At 39.6% G+C, this 19,597-nt stretch overlaps 1 protein-coding gene across 3 annotated transcripts in view; it reads left to right on the plus strand.

Moving 5' to 3' along the window:
- LOC126284229 (uncharacterized) overlaps positions 1-19,597 on the plus strand; it is a 333,906-nt gene that overhangs the window by 207,058 nt on the left and 107,251 nt on the right. For all 3 annotated transcript variants that reach the window (XM_049983005.1, XM_049983007.1, XM_049983006.1), the window contains 4 exons: positions 4,315-4,516; positions 8,881-9,092; positions 11,557-11,756; positions 12,862-13,043. In XM_049983005.1, the coding sequence (XP_049838962.1) occupies positions 4,315-4,516; positions 8,881-9,092; positions 11,557-11,756; positions 12,862-13,043 (796 nt within the window). The remainder of the gene's footprint in view (positions 1-4,314; positions 4,517-8,880; positions 9,093-11,556; positions 11,757-12,861; positions 13,044-19,597) is intronic.

Genomic DNA, 19,597 nt, shown 5'->3' on the forward strand with positions numbered 1-19,597 from the left:
CGATTGAACCTCTTTTCTCAAAGTGCTGCAACTATTGCTGAAAGTTGCAAATAGAAATCCACCATCCAACTCTGGAAATAAATGTGAAGCTTCTCATTAACATCATCTTGTATATTGTGCTATTATTTATAATAGCTGTGTTACTTTTGGAAAATTGCAAAAACACTGATAAGGACAAAGTCTAAACAGTTCTGTCTTAATTAACAGACTCCAATTGAATGCACCCACATAATAAATTTTCTCTTGTATCTGAGACTTCATAGACATTATCACGACTGCTCTTCCTCTGTGGTGCACACTATATCTCCAAGGCATGAACCGATGACATGGAATAAACTGCCCAATCAGCAGGTACTGCAAACATGGTATGATGTTTATCGTCATTCCGGCTTGCAGATACACTGGATCCATTCATCTCATGTTACATGCGCATAAGTAAAACACATATCCAAAAATTAGATTATCTAATGGGTAATCATCATTTGTTCACTCGAAAACACATCATATCATACGCTGTACCACAATATTTGTTTCATTTATTTGTTTATTACTTATTCACTATTTCTAATGGTGCAGTGAGACCTTGTGCGGTACAGGATTTCATGTATTTTGTTTCATCTAATTTCAGCAACAGTCCATCTGCAGAGAACCAGTTAATAATTTTCAAGAAAATTTTATTTACATTTTCAGGTGTAGAGTTTCTCCATAATGTTTGATTGTAGTACTTGCATTGTCAACAATGAGTACTGTTTCTGCTTCTCGTATATATGAAGAGTGATCATTTATGTATAAGAAGAACAAAGTGGACCCAATGTCAATCCCCGTGGTAAACATGAGTGTTTCTTTTCTATTCGGAAAATATTATTTCATTGCGCGCACACACTGAGTTTTTAACGACACTCTCTGCAACATTTTCATTAGATGTGAAAAACAGTTACTAGCAAGACTCCTGATACCATACTATTTGAGCTTCTCTGAGAGAGTACTGTGGGCTGCACAATCAAATAATGCTTTTGATAATTCATAGAAAATACTGTTCACAGTATTTGTCTCAAAAATTTTATGGAATCATATTTGTGGATTGAAAAGGGAACAGTGTATTTAGAGACCCTTTTGAAATCCAAATTCAGAGAATTGTTTTGTGTACATACTCTTTTCTGTTACCTCTGAGGAGGATTTAATTAGTAAGACTGGTCAGTATTAAATATTATTTGTCTTAACTACATTTGTTGTAAAGGGGTCCGAAATAGCACATTTCGGTCTGTCCGAAGATATCCCTTGTGATGGTGATGCGTATTGCATATGTGAGTGTATACATTACATATATATGAAAAATAGGATTTTATTAAGTTTCTTGAGATATTATCAATTCTGTTGGCATTCCTACTTTTGTCGATTTCATTTACATTCTTAATTTCTTTGGCAGAGCATGGAATAATTATGATTTTCCTCTATGTGTGTGGCATTGCATCTTTAATGTATTGTCAAGTGATTATTAAAATGTGGCTACCTGGGTGCTGTAATTTGTTATTCGCTGTTTCCTATAATAGCAAAGTCCTCACATTTTTAAAACTGATTTACACTTTTTTTTGCAATATGAAATCGATACTATTAGTCAATCCTACTTCGCTGTTTGTCCTATCTGTTTCATACAATTTCATTTTCCTCGCACATGATGTTTAGTTCCTTTTGTGATCCAAGACTTTTTTGGTACCTTGTTAGTGCTATACTTATATGTAAATTTGCTAATAAAGATTGAAAGAAACAAATATATTAGCATCTGGAATTAACATCTGCCAAATTATACACAATCCCTCCAATCAGCATCCTGTACTGGTTATTCTTTATGTTTTACTGTCCCTGTTAACACATACTGCTAAACAGAATATTGCACTATACTAATTTGGAACCAATATATTGAGAGGGCTTGAAACATTGTGCTTTAAAAATAATTTTGTTTGTAACAGGATAAAAAAAGATGATTTTTGTCGATACTGAACATGAAGCACCTGATCAGCAGTATTTGTTTGGGATGACTCCACCTGCACACTGCAATAATGAAATTGCAGATACCTGCTTAAACACCAGAGAAAATTAACTTGATACTTTTGGGGAGGGGGGGGGGGTGACATAAAAAATTCCAAAATGCAACAAAAACATCCAGTAAATATGCACTGTAATGCGTACTTTAAAAGCTTTGATCACTTATTTGTTGTTTGAAACACACATCTTTTGGTGCAAACATTTTGCTATTACAAATGATCTACAGAATGCGATAAACAAATGAAGTCACATTCTAATGTTATTGTCCATGTAAACACCATGCATGCAACAGTTTTCAGCACACAGTGCATTGGCTTGATGATTGCTTTCCTTTGCCAGGCCATAACAGAATATCATGTCTGCTATTTCACATATTTCACATGTAAAATATTATGCTTCCTTTGTGCTGGTAAGTGCAAAGACAAAACTACAATGTAAGAGCATTTCACAAACTTATCAAAAGACAAACTGTTTCCAATTAGAACTGATGTGTACATGACACTCAGAACTCTGAATACTGTTAACAGTAACAACACTAACATATGTTTACTGTATGCTGTATCCATGGACAACAACAATGGAATGTGTCCTCATTTGTTCACTGCTTTTGTTGGTTTACCATAGTAGCAAAGAGAGTCCAGTAAAAAAGATGAACAATTGCTCAACTGCTCTTGACACCATGTCTACATTTTTTTTAAAGTTATTTTTATTATTATTGTATTGGTTCATACTACCAGCTCTAAAACTATGAAATACTTTTTTCTAACAATGCAGAAAAAATAGATGGCTACTTAGAAAAGATAGATTGCTACTTGTAAACGATAGATTGCTACTTACCGTAAAGATGACATCTTAAGCTGCAGACAGGCACAATTAAAAGACACTTACAGATAAGCTTTCGGCCACAGCCTTCATCAGAAAAAAAAGAAGAGAAACTTACACCATTCATTCACACAAGCAAGCACACCTCACACTTACATGACTGCATACTCTGGCAGCTCAGGCTAGAATACAACTGTGACATGGCATGGAAAGAGCAATCTGGAGGGGGTGGGAAAGGGGAGGGGATAGCAGTGTGTTTATAGGGGTGGAGGAGCAGCACTGCCTGACGGAGTGTACAGGGTCTAGACTGCCAACAGGCACAGCATCGGTAGGTGCCTGCCGCACAACCTCCCGACACTGCACTTGTTGGCAGCCTAGATCCTGCCATTCCGCTAGACAGTGATGCTCGCTCTCCCCACACATACACTGCTATCCCTTCTCTTTCCCATGCTCTCGAGGTTGCTGCTTCTGTTCTATGCCACAGTTGCATTCTGGTCCAAGCTACAGTAGTTGTTGGTTGTGTGTGCGTGAGGTGTGCTTGGTTGTGTGAATGAATGATGTGTGGTTTTTTTTCTGACAAAGGCTGTGGCCAAGAGCTTATATGTAAGTGTCTTTTAATTGTGCCTGTTTCAAGTTAACATGTCATCTTTATCATAAGTAGCAATCTATATTTGCCTACATTGTAGATCTACCAAGCTCGAGTTTCCATTGTTCAAATACTTTTTTTTTTTTTTTTTTTTTTTTTTTTTTTTTAAGCTGTGTGTGTGTGTGTGTGTGTGTGTGTGTGTGTGTGTGTGTAGGGAAAAGGGGGGGGGGGGGCGAGAATGAAGAATAAGCAGATGTTTGAGCAGCAAATAGCTTATTATTTGACTAATTTTGTAAACATCATTATTTACTTGCTGCATACTGAACAGTGCAGTGGTTAGCACACTGAACTCACATTCAGGAGGACAATGGTTCAAAGCTCTGTCTGGCCATCTAGATTTAGGTTTTGTGTAAATTCTCTAAATCACTCAAGGCAAACTCCAGGATGAGTCCTTTAAAAAGGGCAGAGCCTGTTCTCCATTTCTCATGACCTCAGTATTGACTGGAAGTTAAACCCTAATTTTCCTTTTTATGTGTTTTTATATCAAATATTAATGTTACAGTATGGTTGTTAGTCATTAGTTTTATTTTGATTGTAGTCCAGGTGCATACATCATCCTTTTTGTTTCTTCTATACATTAATCAAATGTGTTTTAAATGTACTTTGTGAGACAACCACTCATGTCATGTAGAACATAAATACTGGAAATGTTAACTTTGTAATCATCTCACATGTTACACATTACAACGAGATATCTGGAACATAATCTATGGCACATGGAGACAATAACCCATCAGCCCACCAGGTTACTAGAAACTATCTTGCTTGTACACAATCATTGTGTGTCACATATTTTCTGGCAGTGTTTCAGATTCCATTGGTGTGTGTGCAGAGAAGGATGTTGTTCCTGTTGGAAATGTCATTATCAAAGAAAGCAATCTACCTCCTTTGGGGCTGGTAAATCGTCCTCCTGTGGCTGTTGGAGATTCTATGTATATCATGAATGATATAAAACGTCCATGGATTCTTGCTACAGTGAAAGATATTGTGTCACCAAACAATCAGGTCAGTTAATTGCACCCATATTAATTATCGGTGTTCGGTTAAGTAAGAGAGACTTGTAAAGTAAGAGTGGACTTGTATTTGCTGCAGCAGGCATAAAAGCAGAACTGCATCTTGGTTTTTGTCTATTTTCAATTTAATGGCAAGGTTGATGAGTATTTACTAAGGCTGAAAGATGTTACTCACTTGGAATAAACTAAGCTTCTTGTGTAACCATTGATGCAAATGCCAAACCAGTGATGAGGTGTAGCTGCCTAACTGATGGGTGTGGAAGACAACACAAAGAATCTATGATAGAACTCAACACAGAGTGATTGAATAAACCTCACAATTTGTCAACATACTGAGAGAGAATTGGAACAACTTAAAAATTAAATGTCAGACTAGCACATTTGGACAGTGACATGCTGTGGGAAAGCCTGGAAGGCTGACAGTGGAATAACATAGTGGTCAACAAGACACCACAGAAAATGTGCTTATATCAGCAAAATGCAACATCAAGAAAGCTAACTGGAAAGAATTGGGAAGGGTGTTCCATTGTCCAGCAAGCCCATCACTGGGTGATGATGTAGACAGTAAAGCACAACAAAATAAAATGGCTACGCATAGTAGAGCAATAGAGGTTCTGAGAGGTCATTGGAGAGGAGTACCTTAAATTTATACTAGGACATAGCAAAAATTACGATATGAAAGGAGGAGGCCCAGAAAGCTCTATTAGATTGGCATTCCAAAAGAGGAAAGAATCTAAGTGCTGCATAGATACAATCAAGTTAAACCTTTTAAGGAAGAATTTGGAAAGCCAAAATGTAATGATGGAGATAATTCATACAAATGAACTTAGAAACTGATCACTGGAGAATACCATACAAAACAGCCAGCAAGAAAATACAATTGCCAACAGTCTTGTCCAAACTCAAAGGAAATTATGGGACAGTAACAGATGCTGACTGCAGGCAGTTGCCCAGCTAATGGAAACACTGCTTCCTGATGATGCCGGAGACAAAACAGGTATCAATGCAGATTACTAACAGTGTATGGCAAAAATATAAAAATAATCATCTTTTGTACCCATTCACACAACAAGTAATTCTAGAAACAATTTTAAAATTGAAAAAGAAAAATTTCCAATGCGTGAGCTGTACAGCAAGTTTCTCTGCTGAGCTGATTATTATTAGTAAAGACCAAGACAAGATTCCTAACTCCTAAAGACCACTTTGTTTCCTGAAAGTTCTCAATAAGGTATTTGATACCTATTATGCAAAAACTTACAAGGTCATAGACTACTACATGAGATCAGTCCTCTGAAGTAAAGACTTAGCAGAGGGAACTCAACTGAAGACATATTAAACAAGATGATATCACTAACAGTAGACACTCATTCTGTAAGTCGTTGTTGTTGTGGTCTTCAATCCAGAGACTGGTTTGATGCAGCTCTTCGTGCTACTGTGTCCTGTTGTGCAAGCCTCTTCACCTCCAAATAACTACTGCAACCTACATCCTTTTGAATGTGCCTAGTTTGTTCATTTCTTGGTCTCCCTCTATGATTTTTACCCTCCATGCTTCCCTCCAATACTAAATTGGTGATCCCTTGATGCCTCAAATGTGTACTACCAACCGATCCCTTCTAGTCAAGTTGTGCCGCAAATTCCTCTTCTCCCCAATTCTATTCAGTACCTCCTCATTAGTTATGTTATCTACCCATCTAACATTCAGCATTCTTCTGTAGCACCACATTTCGAAAGCTTCTATTCTCTTCTTGACTTAAACTAGTTATTGCCCATGTTTTACTTCCATACATATATAAATACTTTCAGAAAAGACTTCCTGACACTTAAATCTTTACTTACTGTTAACAGATTTCTCTTCTTCAGAAACCCTTTCCTTGCCTTTGCAAGTCTACATTTTATATTCTCTTTACTTAAACAATCATCAGTTACTTTGCTCCCCAAATAGCAAAACTCATCCACTACTTTAAGTGTCTCATTTCCTAATCTAATTCCCTCAGCATCACCTGATTTAATTCAACTGCATTCCATTATCCTTATTTTGCTTTTGTTGATGTTCATCTTATATCCTCCTTTCAAGACACTTTCCATTCTGTTCAATTGCTCTTCCAGGTCCTTTGCTGTTTCCGACAGAATTAAATTGTCGTTGGCAAACCTCAACGTTTTTATTTCTTCTCCATGGATTTTTATTTTGTTTCCTTTACTGCTTACCTAATATTCAGGTTGAATCTTATCCATGGATTTTTATTTTGTTTCCTTCACTGCTTACTTAATATGCAGGTTGTATAACATCAACTCTTATAACTGCCGTCTGGTTTCTGTACAAATTGTTAATAGCCTTTCGTTCCCTGTATTTTACCCCAGCCATCTTCAAAATTTGAAAGAGAGTATTCCAGTCATTATCGTCAAAAGCTTTCTTTAAGTCTACAAATGCTAGAATCATAGGTTTGCCTTTCCTTAACCTACATTCTCAGATAATTCGTAGGGTCAGTATTGCTTTGCATGTGCCAACATTTCTACGGAATCCAAACTGATCTTCCCTGAGGTCAGCTTCCACACACACCATTTGTCTGTAAAGAAACACTGTTAGTATTTTGTAAATGTGACTTATTAAACTGAAGTTTGGTAATTTTCACACCTGTCAGCACCTGCTTTCTTGGGGATTGGAATTATTGTATTTCTCATGTCTCACACCTCTTGCTCGGCAGATGCAAGAGTTTTGTGTTGGCTGGCTCTCCCAAGGATATCAGTAGTTCTAATGGAATGTAGTCTACTCCCGGGCCCTTGTTTTACTTAGGTCTTTCAGTGCCAGTGTTCTGTCAAATTCTTCACGCAGTATCATATCTCCCGTTTCATCTTCGTCTTCATTTACGTCCTTTTCCATTTCCATAATATTTCCCTCAAGTACATCACCCTAGTATAGACCCTCTATATATTCTTTTCACCTTTCTGCTTTCCCTTCTTCGTTTGGAGCTGGTTATCCATATGAGCTCTTGATATTCATACAGGTGGTACTCTTTTCTCCAAAGGTCTCTCTAATTTTACTGTAGGCAGTATCTATTTTAACCCTAGTGGTACATGCTTCTACATCATTACATTTGTACTCTAGTCATCCCTGCTTAGCCATTTTGCTCTTCCTGGTGATATCATTTTTGAGATGTTTGTATTCCAGTTTGTCTGATTCATTTACTGCATTTTTATATTTTCTCCTTTAATCAATTGAATTCAATATCTCTTCTGTTACCTATGGATTTCTACTAGCCCTTGTCTTTTTACCTACTTCTTTTTATTAAAAATGAAACTCCACCAGCTGTACTTAAGATTTTATATTTATTTGGCTACTAGTTTCGACGTTGCGTTAACACCATCTTCAGGCCCATACATGTTGATGATAATCAGTTGTGTGTGGCTAAGTACTATAAGTCCGTGGTGTGACCAATACGAGCTCCACATGGATGACGGGCAGTAACTATTGTCACTAGTGACACCACATTGGTGCAGTTCCATAAGTCTCATGTAACTGAACTTTTGACAGTTTTTGTGCCTGTCGTGATATAATCTACAGGGAATTGGTTTGGGGTGGTCACATTGTAGACTTTAATTCTGTAAGCGTTATAGATTCTGGAAGGGTGATAAGAGCTCAGTATTTTAGACCATACTACTCTGTATTGTTACTGGATAATATTGTAACAAAAGTCCTGGCAGAATTTATGTAATTCAGTAGTAAATGAGACCACTCACCAAATAGTAGAAGCATTGCTTCATCAACTGGCACACGGAAAAGAATAAAAAGTATGCTAGCTCCAGAATGAATCATTTAATGAGCTAAGAGTACATATGCACATTGCATCATTTAATGCTCAAGCCTCATTGCTCTTTGCCGTTGCCTGTTCTGGCATACCCAGTCATTATTTGCCCTCATGAGTCTTAATGTGTGTCATAGCTTGCAAATTTTGCTAAAGAACTAAAAGGTTTGTGGAATATTTATATTAGTTACTGCATAAAAGTAGACTGTGATTAGGAGAACGTTTGGTTGGAGCATTGGGTGTTTATGTTACAGTGAAGAATAAATTACTTTTAGCGTAGTAAATTCATCCACCTCATCTTTAAGAATGCAATTGAAAGTAAACAACTGACACATCACTCTATGTTGTTGAAGTAGTAGAAATTTACACCAGTGAATCTACCTTTATTGTAAAAATACTGCAATGCCAATGACTAGACCCAAGACTGTCCTGTGATGTTTTTATCTAGTTGTTCTTTGTCATTATCAGTAGTGGTGATCAGGTTATTTCATAGTTATGTTTTTTTATTAAGGCTCCATGCTATCATGCTTACCTCATGTAACTTTTTTGTTTTCAGACATTGTACACTGTGGAGTTCTTGAATTCTAAAAACAAGAACACAAAGGAAATAAAAAAAGTTGCAGGCTTTCAGCTAGCCTATTCCCAGGTGCAAAATTTTCGTTTCTCTGTCGGTCATCGCATTATCTCTATCTTTCGGGATGGAATTTCAGATGAAGAGTATTATTCTGGTGTGATTGCAGAGCCACCCAAATCTATAAACCGTTACAGGTGAGTTACATTTGTTAATGAGTGTAAAATTTATGTAATGGGAAAATCAGTTTGTAGTTTCTGTTGATTGTGTTTCATGAATTTAAAAACCAATGGAGGCTCACAAATACAGTGTTTCTTAATAATGTAATATGCCACTGTATACTTACTTGTATGTGTACTATGTCAGTAATGGAAATAAATTTTATTCAATAGAAGGTTCATATGTAGCAAACGAGAGACATTACCATGGAAGGATTGTTAACATTGATTGGCAAATCATTGACACAGATCAAGGACAGAATGTGCGATGGAGGTCGGTAAGAAGTGTTGGAGGCAGAGCAAGAGATTGCATTTCATTCCTTCCATAGGAAATGACTGTTGTGCATGTCACCCACTGCTAGACACACTCAGCACTTTCTTGGTATAAAGCCATTAACCAGTAATTCCACACCAATGTAGTATCTAAATCAAATAATGGGAAATCTGGACTGGAATGTAACATATTGTGAAAGGGATAGTCGCTAATCACCATATAGCAAAGATGCTGAGTTGCAGATTGGCACAACAAAAAGACTGTCAGAAAGTGCGCTTTTGATCAACAAGGCCTTTGTCAGAAGTAGGCACAAATACAGAGGCCCTCATCAGGCAGAGTGTGTGGTCATGTTCATGCTAGTTGCATTTGCATGAATGTGTGTGTGTGTGTGTGTGTGTGTGTGTGTGTGTGTGTGTGTGTGTGTGTTTTCGTTGTGCCTATCTGTAACTCAGCATCTCTGCTTTATGGTGTGTACCAAACTTGTGTCTGTGCTCCATTACTATCACACATATTACACATGAATGGGGCACTTGGTTTTTGCATTGTTTACATTTTTATCGGCGAGATATTTAACATTACCAATATCTGCTATTGTCTGCTATCAGACATAATGAAAATGATGTGTCTGCTGCTGGTTATTCTAGTTTACTGTCTAATACTGCTGCTAACTTATTGTTTTGCAGTTTATTTTGCATTGAAATGTGTTTTTTAATCCTCAGGATCAACATTCCTACTCTTATCTGAATTTGCATAGCATTAAGAAAATACTGAAGCTGTTAAAGTGCTATCTGTGAACTTTGTGGTCTTCAAGATCACTTAAGTCGTTAAGAAGTTATTAATTTTTAAAGTCAAATATTTCATCAGCAGTATCTCAGATACTGTTGTAGCTACAGAATGGGTGTTCTGCATGTGCTGTACTAAGTGTAAAAGGCCTTGTATTACATGTGTGGAGTCTGTGCTGTTCTCTTTTACCTGGACATGGGCCAGGATATTACTGTGTACACTTGTGGGAGGTATACATAAGTTTTTTTTCTGATATCTTCTATAGACACTGTAGGCTTGGGTGTTCCCTTCTCTGTCTCTTAGATCTAAGTTTTCGTAGAATACCACACATGTGTGCAAACCCATGGTCTGGTGAATCATGTTTCTTGTTACACTAGGTTGATGATCGTCTTCAAATATGCTTTCATCCAGGTGAATATCTGCTCAAAAGTGCACTGTGCCTTGAATGCATGCCAGTGGGGGCTGTATTACGCTATATGGGGAACAGTCACTTGATGTTCCATTGGAACTTGCGACAGTAATCAGAGGCACCGCGATAGATGTGGGCTACTTGAACATTATTGCAGAACATCTGCATACATTAATGCTTGAGGTCTCCACTGATGGGTTTGGCATCTACCAGCAGGACAACTGTCCATGTACAAGGCCAGAACCATTTTACAGTGGTTTGAAGAGCATGATAATGGACTCATGTTGCAACCAAATTCCCATGATCTGAACCCGATGCAACATATTTTGGATGCTATTGAACGCCAGCTCCACGCCCTCAAACCACTGCTCTGTTATTTATGATGAGTTGCATAATTTGTGCATATACATCTGGTACCACATAGCCCTGGAAACTTACTTTTAGGACCCATCAGTATCTGTGTGCATGTGCATGTGTGCATGCACACGTCATATTGTATCCACAGTTGTAGAAGCTGTTACCTTGTCATTGACAACAGTTGTGATATAGTGGTTCATTCATGACTATGTGAACTGTGCCAGAAGACTACCAAACAGGCATGACAAATCTGACTGAGCTATCAGTAGTTAGTTAAATTATTTGGTGCACAAAATCTTTGCCCATCTATCAAGTAATCCATATGGCATTTGTTTTATTCCGTATAACACTCTGTACCCCTACGCCCATCTACTTTATGTTTAAAGGAAAGTTAGGAGAGAATCCAAAGATGAAAGGAATTAGTAACATAGAGAATACATTGTTACGAGGTCGGTTTGTGTGCTAAATGAGCCTTTAAAGTTACACATGTTTGAGAAATAGAAGAGGTGGTATAAATTTGTAAGGAAATTGTAAAAAAAAATGTAGTTATGGTGTTTGTAGCCTGATGATGCAAATGTCATATTGGAGAAGTTGCCTTGTCTAAGTGTATCAATTTTTAGGTATCTCATCTTCTTTGATAATGGTGGCTCTCAGTATGTTAAACATGAAGATATACGTCTTGTTGTGGAAAGTTCTCAGAATGTGTGGGAAGATGTTCATATTGAGATTCGAGAATTTGTCCAGAATTATTTGGAAAAGTACCCAGAAAAAGCTTTGCTTAAGGTGCAAGAAGGACAGGATGTCAGAACTGAGTGGAATAGTAAGTAATTGTTGAACATCTACTAATTGGTATGCAATCAACCATAGTTATATCATTTGATGTTCAGTTTATTATTATTATTATTATTAATGTTTATTATTGTTTATTTTCATTGCAGCCATATGTGTTGCAAATTTGCAGAATGAGTTTTAAAATCTGATAAATAAGTTACAGAGCATTTGTCTTGTTACAGTTACACCTCAGTGAGAAGCAATGTACTGTAACTCTTTCTTGTATGTATACAGTAAAGCTTTCACAATTGTAATGAAGCTATTATAGCATTTTGAATGAAGCATTTGCTTTGTGTGAATATGCAACAGAATATGCATCAAGAAATCAAAGGGGAGTGTTGTGACTGCAATTGTCATCTGTAAGCATTGAACATCATATTGTTGTAAAACTCAGATCCAGTATGTTGCTGATCAACAGAACCCCTATCATCTTTGTAGGTCAATTATGAAAATGTTTTATCTGTCTTGCAAAGAAATATTGAAATCTCGTGCATCATGTGGATGTCAGTCAGTTAAAATGCATTTTTGCTTTATGGTATCCCTGCTGTAGCAATTGCTGTGGAGAGTATACAGAATTCAGGGACTGCAAAGGTACACAATGGTGCCTTGGGCACACAAAAAAGGATACTAATCCTCTACCAAATGTCAAGTGTACTTGACCAGGCTGTAGTCAAAATTGAAACAAATCTCTCCAGAACAGAAAAATGGCTATCATTTAGCATGACACGTTGATCCAGTTGCCAACATAATTAAATTTTGAACTTGACTGGAAACTGTGGTGAAATAGAGGTCTATTTAGGTCCTGTTCAATTTGATTTTATTTAATGCTTTGGGATGTAGACTTTTTACTCGATGTAGTGTCCTTAACAAACACTAATTTATGGCATGTAATGAAGTTATAACTTTATGTATTTAGCTTTGTGTCACTATATCTCATGTAGACTAAATTTAATTCATTTTTAATGATTCCTTTGTGATTTCTCACACTATTGTGGAGTCAATTTTTATAGAATGCAAAAGATGTTTGAAACATGAATGAATCATAAAATATTGTGCTTTATTTTTTTCATGAACCTGTATTTTAAAAATTCCAGGGAGGTGGTACAATGCAAAAGTCTTAGAAGTAGATGCGTCTCTTGCTCAAATGTCTTTCCCGCCTTATGGAAAGCATGTAGAGTGGATTTACAGGGGCTCTGCTCGCTTTTACCCACTTTTTGAAGCACATAACAGGACTTGTAAGGAACAGTTTGCTCGCTCAAAAGCATTTGCGAGGAAGGTAATAAGTGTATTCTTCCTACTGTTGTAAATATTTCAGACACTGATTACAGGGTGGGGCAAATAAAAGTGGCCTGGAATTCCAGGGAACAAAGAAACACAGCAGAGGAAAGGAGATACAGTACTAATATGACTATAACACGTGCTGAAAATGATCACCATTCATCTCTTAGCACTTTCGGGCCGTGTTCAGCAAGTTGCTAAAGACAAATCAAAGCTGGACTGCTGGAATTGCTGCTTTCTTATCCGAAACATTCTGCCACATTTCTTGAGGATTATGAGACTTCGGGCACCCCACACAAATTAATCGCACACTGACAGATCAGGGGATCTAGTTAGCCAGCTAGGGCCATAACCAGACGGACCCCTGCTACCAACTTTGTCAGACGTGAAGATGGTGTAAATGTCTCCAACGTTCGGCTGGCGGTATGGGCAGTTGCTCCCACCTCCCTTTGGAATGTTTTTTGACTTGTTTGATACAGATCCTGCCTGATGCCATTTTTGGACTAAGCATTGTATGGCACTCTTTGCTTGCACTTTGATACCATTAAACTTGCCATCAAACAGCTGACCACACGTTTCCATGACTTTGTTCTCCCGTAAGTTTTGACAGTGATCACCCATTGCTCCACTGTGAGTACCATTGTCCCCTGTACACTGCGCCCCTCACACTAACACAGCCCGCACTATGCTCTGAACCAGTGTAGATCATGTGGTGGGCATGCAAATGGTGTGTGTTTCACATGGTGTGGTTATATGCATGCATTCACATCCAGTTGTGGTCACTCATCCGGGCCACTTTTATTTGCCTCTTCCTGTATTGTAAATATGCTAAATTTGAGAGTAAAGTCGTATTGACTGTGAATTAATTTGATGTTGCAGCTTACAGTGATTAATTATTCTCAAGTTTTAACTTATAAAGTGTTTACAAGAGAAAGAGGCTGTGTGTAGGGCTGGAAAATTTCGCAAAAACGCTAATAAGAAAAATGAGGCAAAATTATGTTTTTAGCAGAATAATGCAAAATCAATGATTTTAACAAAATATATTGAAATTTGCAATTTAGCTGTATAAAAATGTTGTAATTAATAGGAGGGAGTTGTACTAATATTTGTAAGTGGTAGTTGTTAGATGATAAAATTACATTTCATGTTATAATCTCCTCAAGGCCGAAGTTTGTGTATAATCTTAAAACAATAGTTGATTTACCACTGCATTTGGGGGGAGGGGGATGGACCTCTGATTTTGCTTCTCTCCAGCCACCCCTCCCTCCAACTCCATGTGTCCATGTCCATGACCCTGTCCCTGTCCCTGTCCCTTCAACTTGCCTTTTTAGCATTTTTGGTCTCCTTTTGGAGTTTGTCTTTTTAATTTTGTCTCCGTAATGTGGATCAGGTGGGGAAGAACACCTTACTTAGCATCTTTTACATGTGGTCTTATTTCCTCTTCCATCTTTTCATTGACACCATTATCCTTTAGCTCCATCTAGCCAGTACAGTAGCCAGTCGATGTGGTGCGGTCGTAGGCACCCTTTTGGTTGTGCCCTCTGACACCACAGGGATCACACTTCTGATACATGAACTGCTAACTTCCCATGCATAGGAGCGATTGCTGTCTACAGGTGCCAGACTGATCTTGCTGTGGCTGTGTGACATCCTCAGGGAGAGCCCCTGATTGGAGCGGGTGGTATCAGGCACCTCCGTTGTGTATGAAACACATTAAGCCCCAAAAAACAGACTATTCTTCTATGGATGTCTCTTAAGTTAGGAATGGATCTTTTAATGCTGCTTTTTATGATGCTGTGGTCTTTTCTTCCCTGGCTACTCCCCGGGGGGAGGACCAGGCTCGATGGCTTGGGATGAAACCTTTTCCCCTTACCTGGTCTGCACCAGGACTGGCGGGAATGCTTTCATCGCCACCAACTGATTATTTTTCATGGAAACTGTGAAGGACAAGTTTGGCAAAGCAGACCCTTGGAGTTAAGATGCAGTCAGGTCCGCTGTTGATCAAAACTTATTCTGCCACCCAAAATAGGGCCCTTCCTGTCTTTGACCACTTTGGCAACAATGTGGCGTCCATTACTCCATACCAACCTCTGATGGCTTGATGGGTGGTGACCCAGCAGCGTGACCGGCATTGGCCTGTTCACCTCCCATTTGGACCCCGGTTCCCTGCTTATCCAGTAGAATTGTAATGGATACTACCACCATCTTCCAAGGTTGCAATTCCTTATTTATTTTTACTCCACAGCTTGTATTGTTCTCCTGGAATCTCATTTTACTTATTCAACTTGGACCCTGCTCCAACAGGCTCTCTGTCTCCCTCCTGACAGGCTGTCTATGCCCACAGCCCTAACTGCCCTCATTCAGCTACTCTTCCCTCCTGCTTGCTCCTCCGTGGGGATTTTAATGCCCATCACCTCTTTTGCGTCAGTGCTTTTTCATCTATTCAGGTCTTCCTCAGAGACCAGTTTCTTGTGGGCCATGACCTGTACCTTCTTAGTGATGGTGCCCATACCTGTTTTAGTGCTACTTGTGGCAGTTTCTTTTCCATTGATCTTTCGCTCTCTTCCCGTCACCTTCCCCTTCATTACAATGGTTGCTGCACGATGACCTCTGGAATAGTGGCTACTGTCATTTAATTCTCTCATTCTGTTCCCACTTGCCGATGGCCAGGTTACCTTTCTGGGCTTGCCATTGGGCTGATTGGCATCACGCTGTGTTGTCCACTCTTTATCAGGTTGTATTGATGAAGTTGTCTGTGACATATCTGATATGATTATTCACACTGCTTGCATTGCTGTCCCAAACTCAAAGTACCCCTTAAACTGCCCGTCATAGTGATCACCGTCTCTGATTGTCGTCAAGCCTTACAACGCATTAGCAGAATCTGTCCTCTACTGGTCTTATTACCTTTAAACACCTTTTCACCAAAGCCTGTTATTTAATCAAACAGAGAAAGTGAGTGTGCTGTGAATGTTTTGTCTCCTCCTTAGATTTTTCTGTCCCTTCGCCACAGTTGTGGGCTATGCTCTGCACCCTCCAAGGTTGCCAACATCCTGGACATTGCCCTCCTGAATAGGCTTTGTATAAATCTTTTACTGAATCGGAGCTGCTTCTGATCGTCTCCTCTTTCCCTGTGATACAAAAATTACGCGAAGCGAAATGTAGTGTGAGGAGGGCTATGCGAGAGGCTTTCAATGAATTCGAAAGTAACGTTCTATGTACTGACTTGGCAGAAAATCCTAAGAAATTTTGGTCCTATGTCAAAGCGGTAGGTGGATCAAAACAAAATGTCCAGACACTCTGTGACCAAAATGGTACTGAAACAGAGGATGACAGACTAAAGGCCGAATTACTAAATGTCTTCTTCCAAAGCTGTTTCACAGAGGAAGACTGCACTGTGCTTCCTTCTCTAGATTGTCGCACAGTTGACAAAATGGTAGATATCGAAGTAGACGACAGAGGGATAGAGAAACAATTAAAATCGCTCAAAAGAGGAAAGGCCGCTGGTCCTGATGGGATACCAGTTCGATTTTACACAGAGTACGCGAAGGAACTTGCCCCCCTTCTTGCAGCGGTGTACCATAGGTCTCTAGAAGAGCGAAGCGTTCCAAAGGATTGGAAAAGGGCACAGGTCATCCCCGTTCTCAAGAAGGGACGTCGAACAGATGTGCAGAACTATAGACCTATATCTCTAACGTCGATCAGTTGTAGAATTTTGGAACACGTATTATGTTCGAGTATAATGTCTTTTCTGGAGACTAGAAATCTACTCTGTAGGAATAAGCATGGGTTTCGAAAAAGACGATCGTGTGAAACCCAGCTCGCGCTATTCGTCCACGAGACTCAGAGGGCCTTAGACACGGGTTCACAGGTAGATGCCGTGTTTCTTGACTTCCGCAAGGCGTTTGACACAGTTCCCCATAGTCGTTTAATGAACAAAGTAAGAGCATACGGACTATCAGATCAATTGTGTGATTGGATTGAGGAGTTCATAGATAACAGAACGCAGCACGTCATTCTCAATGGAGAGAAGTCTTCCGAAGTAAGAGTGATTTCAGGTGTGCCGCAGGGGAGTGTCATAGGACCGTTGCTATTCACAATATACATAAATGACCTGGTGGATGACATCGGAAGTTCACTGGGGCTTTTTGCAGATGATGCTGTGGTGTATCGAGAGGTTGCAACAATGGAAAATTGTACTGAAATGCAGGAGGATCTGCAGCGAATTGACGCATGGTGCACGGAATGGCAATTGAATCTCAATGTAGCGAAGTGTAATGTGATGCGAATACATAGAAAGATAGGTCCCTTATCATTTAGCTACAAAATAGCAGGTCAGCAACTGGAAGCAGTTAATTCCATAAATTATCTGGGAGTACGCATTAGGAGTGATTTAAAATGGAATGATCATATAAAGTTGATCGTTGGTAAAGCAGATGCCAGACTGAGATTCATTGGAAGAATCCTAAGGAAATGCAATCCGACAACAAAGGAAGTAGGTTACAGTACGCTTGTTCGCCCAATGCTTGAGTACTGCTCAGCAGTGTGGGATCCGCACCAGGTAGGGTTGATAGAAGAGATAGAGAAGATCCAACGGAGAGCAGCGCGCTTCGTTACAGGATCATTTAGTAATTGCGAAAGCGTTACGGAGATGATAGATAAACTCCAGTGGAAGACTCTGCAGGAGAGACGCTCAGTAGCTCGGTACGGGCTTTTGTTGAAGTTTCGAGAACATACCTTCACCGAAGAGTCAAGCAGTATATTGCTCCCTCCTACGTATATCTCGCGAAGAGACCATGAGGATAAAATCAGAGAGATTAGAGCCCACACAGAAGCATACCGACAGTCCTTCTTTCCACGTACAATACGAGACTGGAATAGAAGGGAGAACCGATAGAGGTACTCAGGGTACCCTCCGCCACACACCGTCAGGTGGCTTGCGGAGTACGGATGTAGATGTAGATGTAGATGTAGATGATTCAGCTCCATCCATAAAAACCAATTGCTTCAACACCTCAATCCACCACAACTACAATATCTCCATTAGGCATTTAAACATTTTTGACTCCAAGGTGTTTTCCCCTCTCAGTGGAGGGACAGTATTGTGGTTCCTTTCTTGAAGCCCAGTAAGGATCCATCGTACTTGATGTTTACCACCCAGTCTGTCTGACCAATGTCCCCTGCAAGTCATTTGACCAGATGGTGGCTCGTCAGCTCTGTTGGGTTCCGAATGATGGGACCTTTAGTCTCCTTAGCATCGTGGTTTTTGGAGGGATGGTCTCTGATCAATCATCTGCTGTGGTTGGAAACAGCACTTCGGCAGGCCTTGTCACAGCAATGCCATCTTGTCACAGTTTTCTTTGGTCTTCATAAGGTCTATGACACGGCATGCTACCATTACATCTTACTATACTCCATAAGTTGTGTCTTTGGGGCTGCCTGCCAATTTTTATTTGTCAGTTCCTGTCCCACCAGTTCTTCTGAGTTTGGGTTTGCACCATTATCAGCTCTCAATGGACGCAGGAGAATGGCATTTTACATGTTCTGTATTAAGTGTCCTTCTTTTACTCATCACTGTTAATGGACTTGTGGCCTCCCCTGCATATGTGTATGATTTCTGTATGTGGGCTAGTTCCCACTCAGTAGCCTCTGCGAAGCAGCAATTACAGGATGGCAGTGGGCTCGCTTCTGCATGGTCTCTCTCACACAGTTTTCAATTCTTCTCCCGTAAATCACCAGCAGTGCCTTTCTTTCTCTGTACTAAGGTCCATCTTGATCCAGATCTCTACCTTGATGCCCAAGACCTGACTATAGTCCCTCATTTCTGTATCTCGAGTTTTATTCTTGACAACAAGCTTACTTGGTTGCCCCGTATTCGCCTTCCAAAGATTGGGTGTCTCCCTAAACCCAGTGTTCTCAGCCTCCTTGCCTACACCTCTTGAGGTGTGAATCGTTCAACTCTTTTCTGCCTTTATTGGGCCTTACTACCATCCCATTTGGACTATGGTTATCAAGTTTAAGACTCAGCTGCCCTTTACACCCTGCTTCTTTTGGACCCGGTCCATCATCGTGGTTTCCGTTTGGCTATTAGTGTCTCTCGCACTAGCCCTGTCGATAGTATTTTGGTTGATATTGGGATCCCTCCCTTGTGGTTTGGCTATCCCAGCTCCTGGTTATTTGTGTCTTTGATATCTGGTCTTCCCATGCTCACCCCTTGTGCGTGGATTTGTGGCATCATATCAGATCCCTTTTCGCTAAGTTTTGGGCCAATTCTTTGCCCCCCCCCCCCCCCCCTCTCCCACTTTCCCTGACCTGCCCATCTAATAAACTTATGTGATTAAGGAGACTCCTGTTACGTGACGCTCCTCCCTCTGCCTCTCCAAATGGGAAACTACAATCATTTGCTACTTTATTTTCAAAGATTCAGGTTGACTCACGTTGTTTCCTTTTAAATACACTTAAATGAGCCAACCCCCTATGTAGTTGCGGGGACTCCCTCACAATAATCCATATGTCGCTGGACCATGTTTCGCCCTTCGCACTAAATGTGCC

The sequence above is a fragment of the Schistocerca gregaria genome, chromosome 8 (genome assembly GCF_023897955.1).
Source record: "Schistocerca gregaria isolate iqSchGreg1 chromosome 8, iqSchGreg1.2, whole genome shotgun sequence".
Lineage (NCBI taxonomy): Eukaryota > Metazoa > Arthropoda > Insecta > Orthoptera > Acrididae > Schistocerca > Schistocerca gregaria.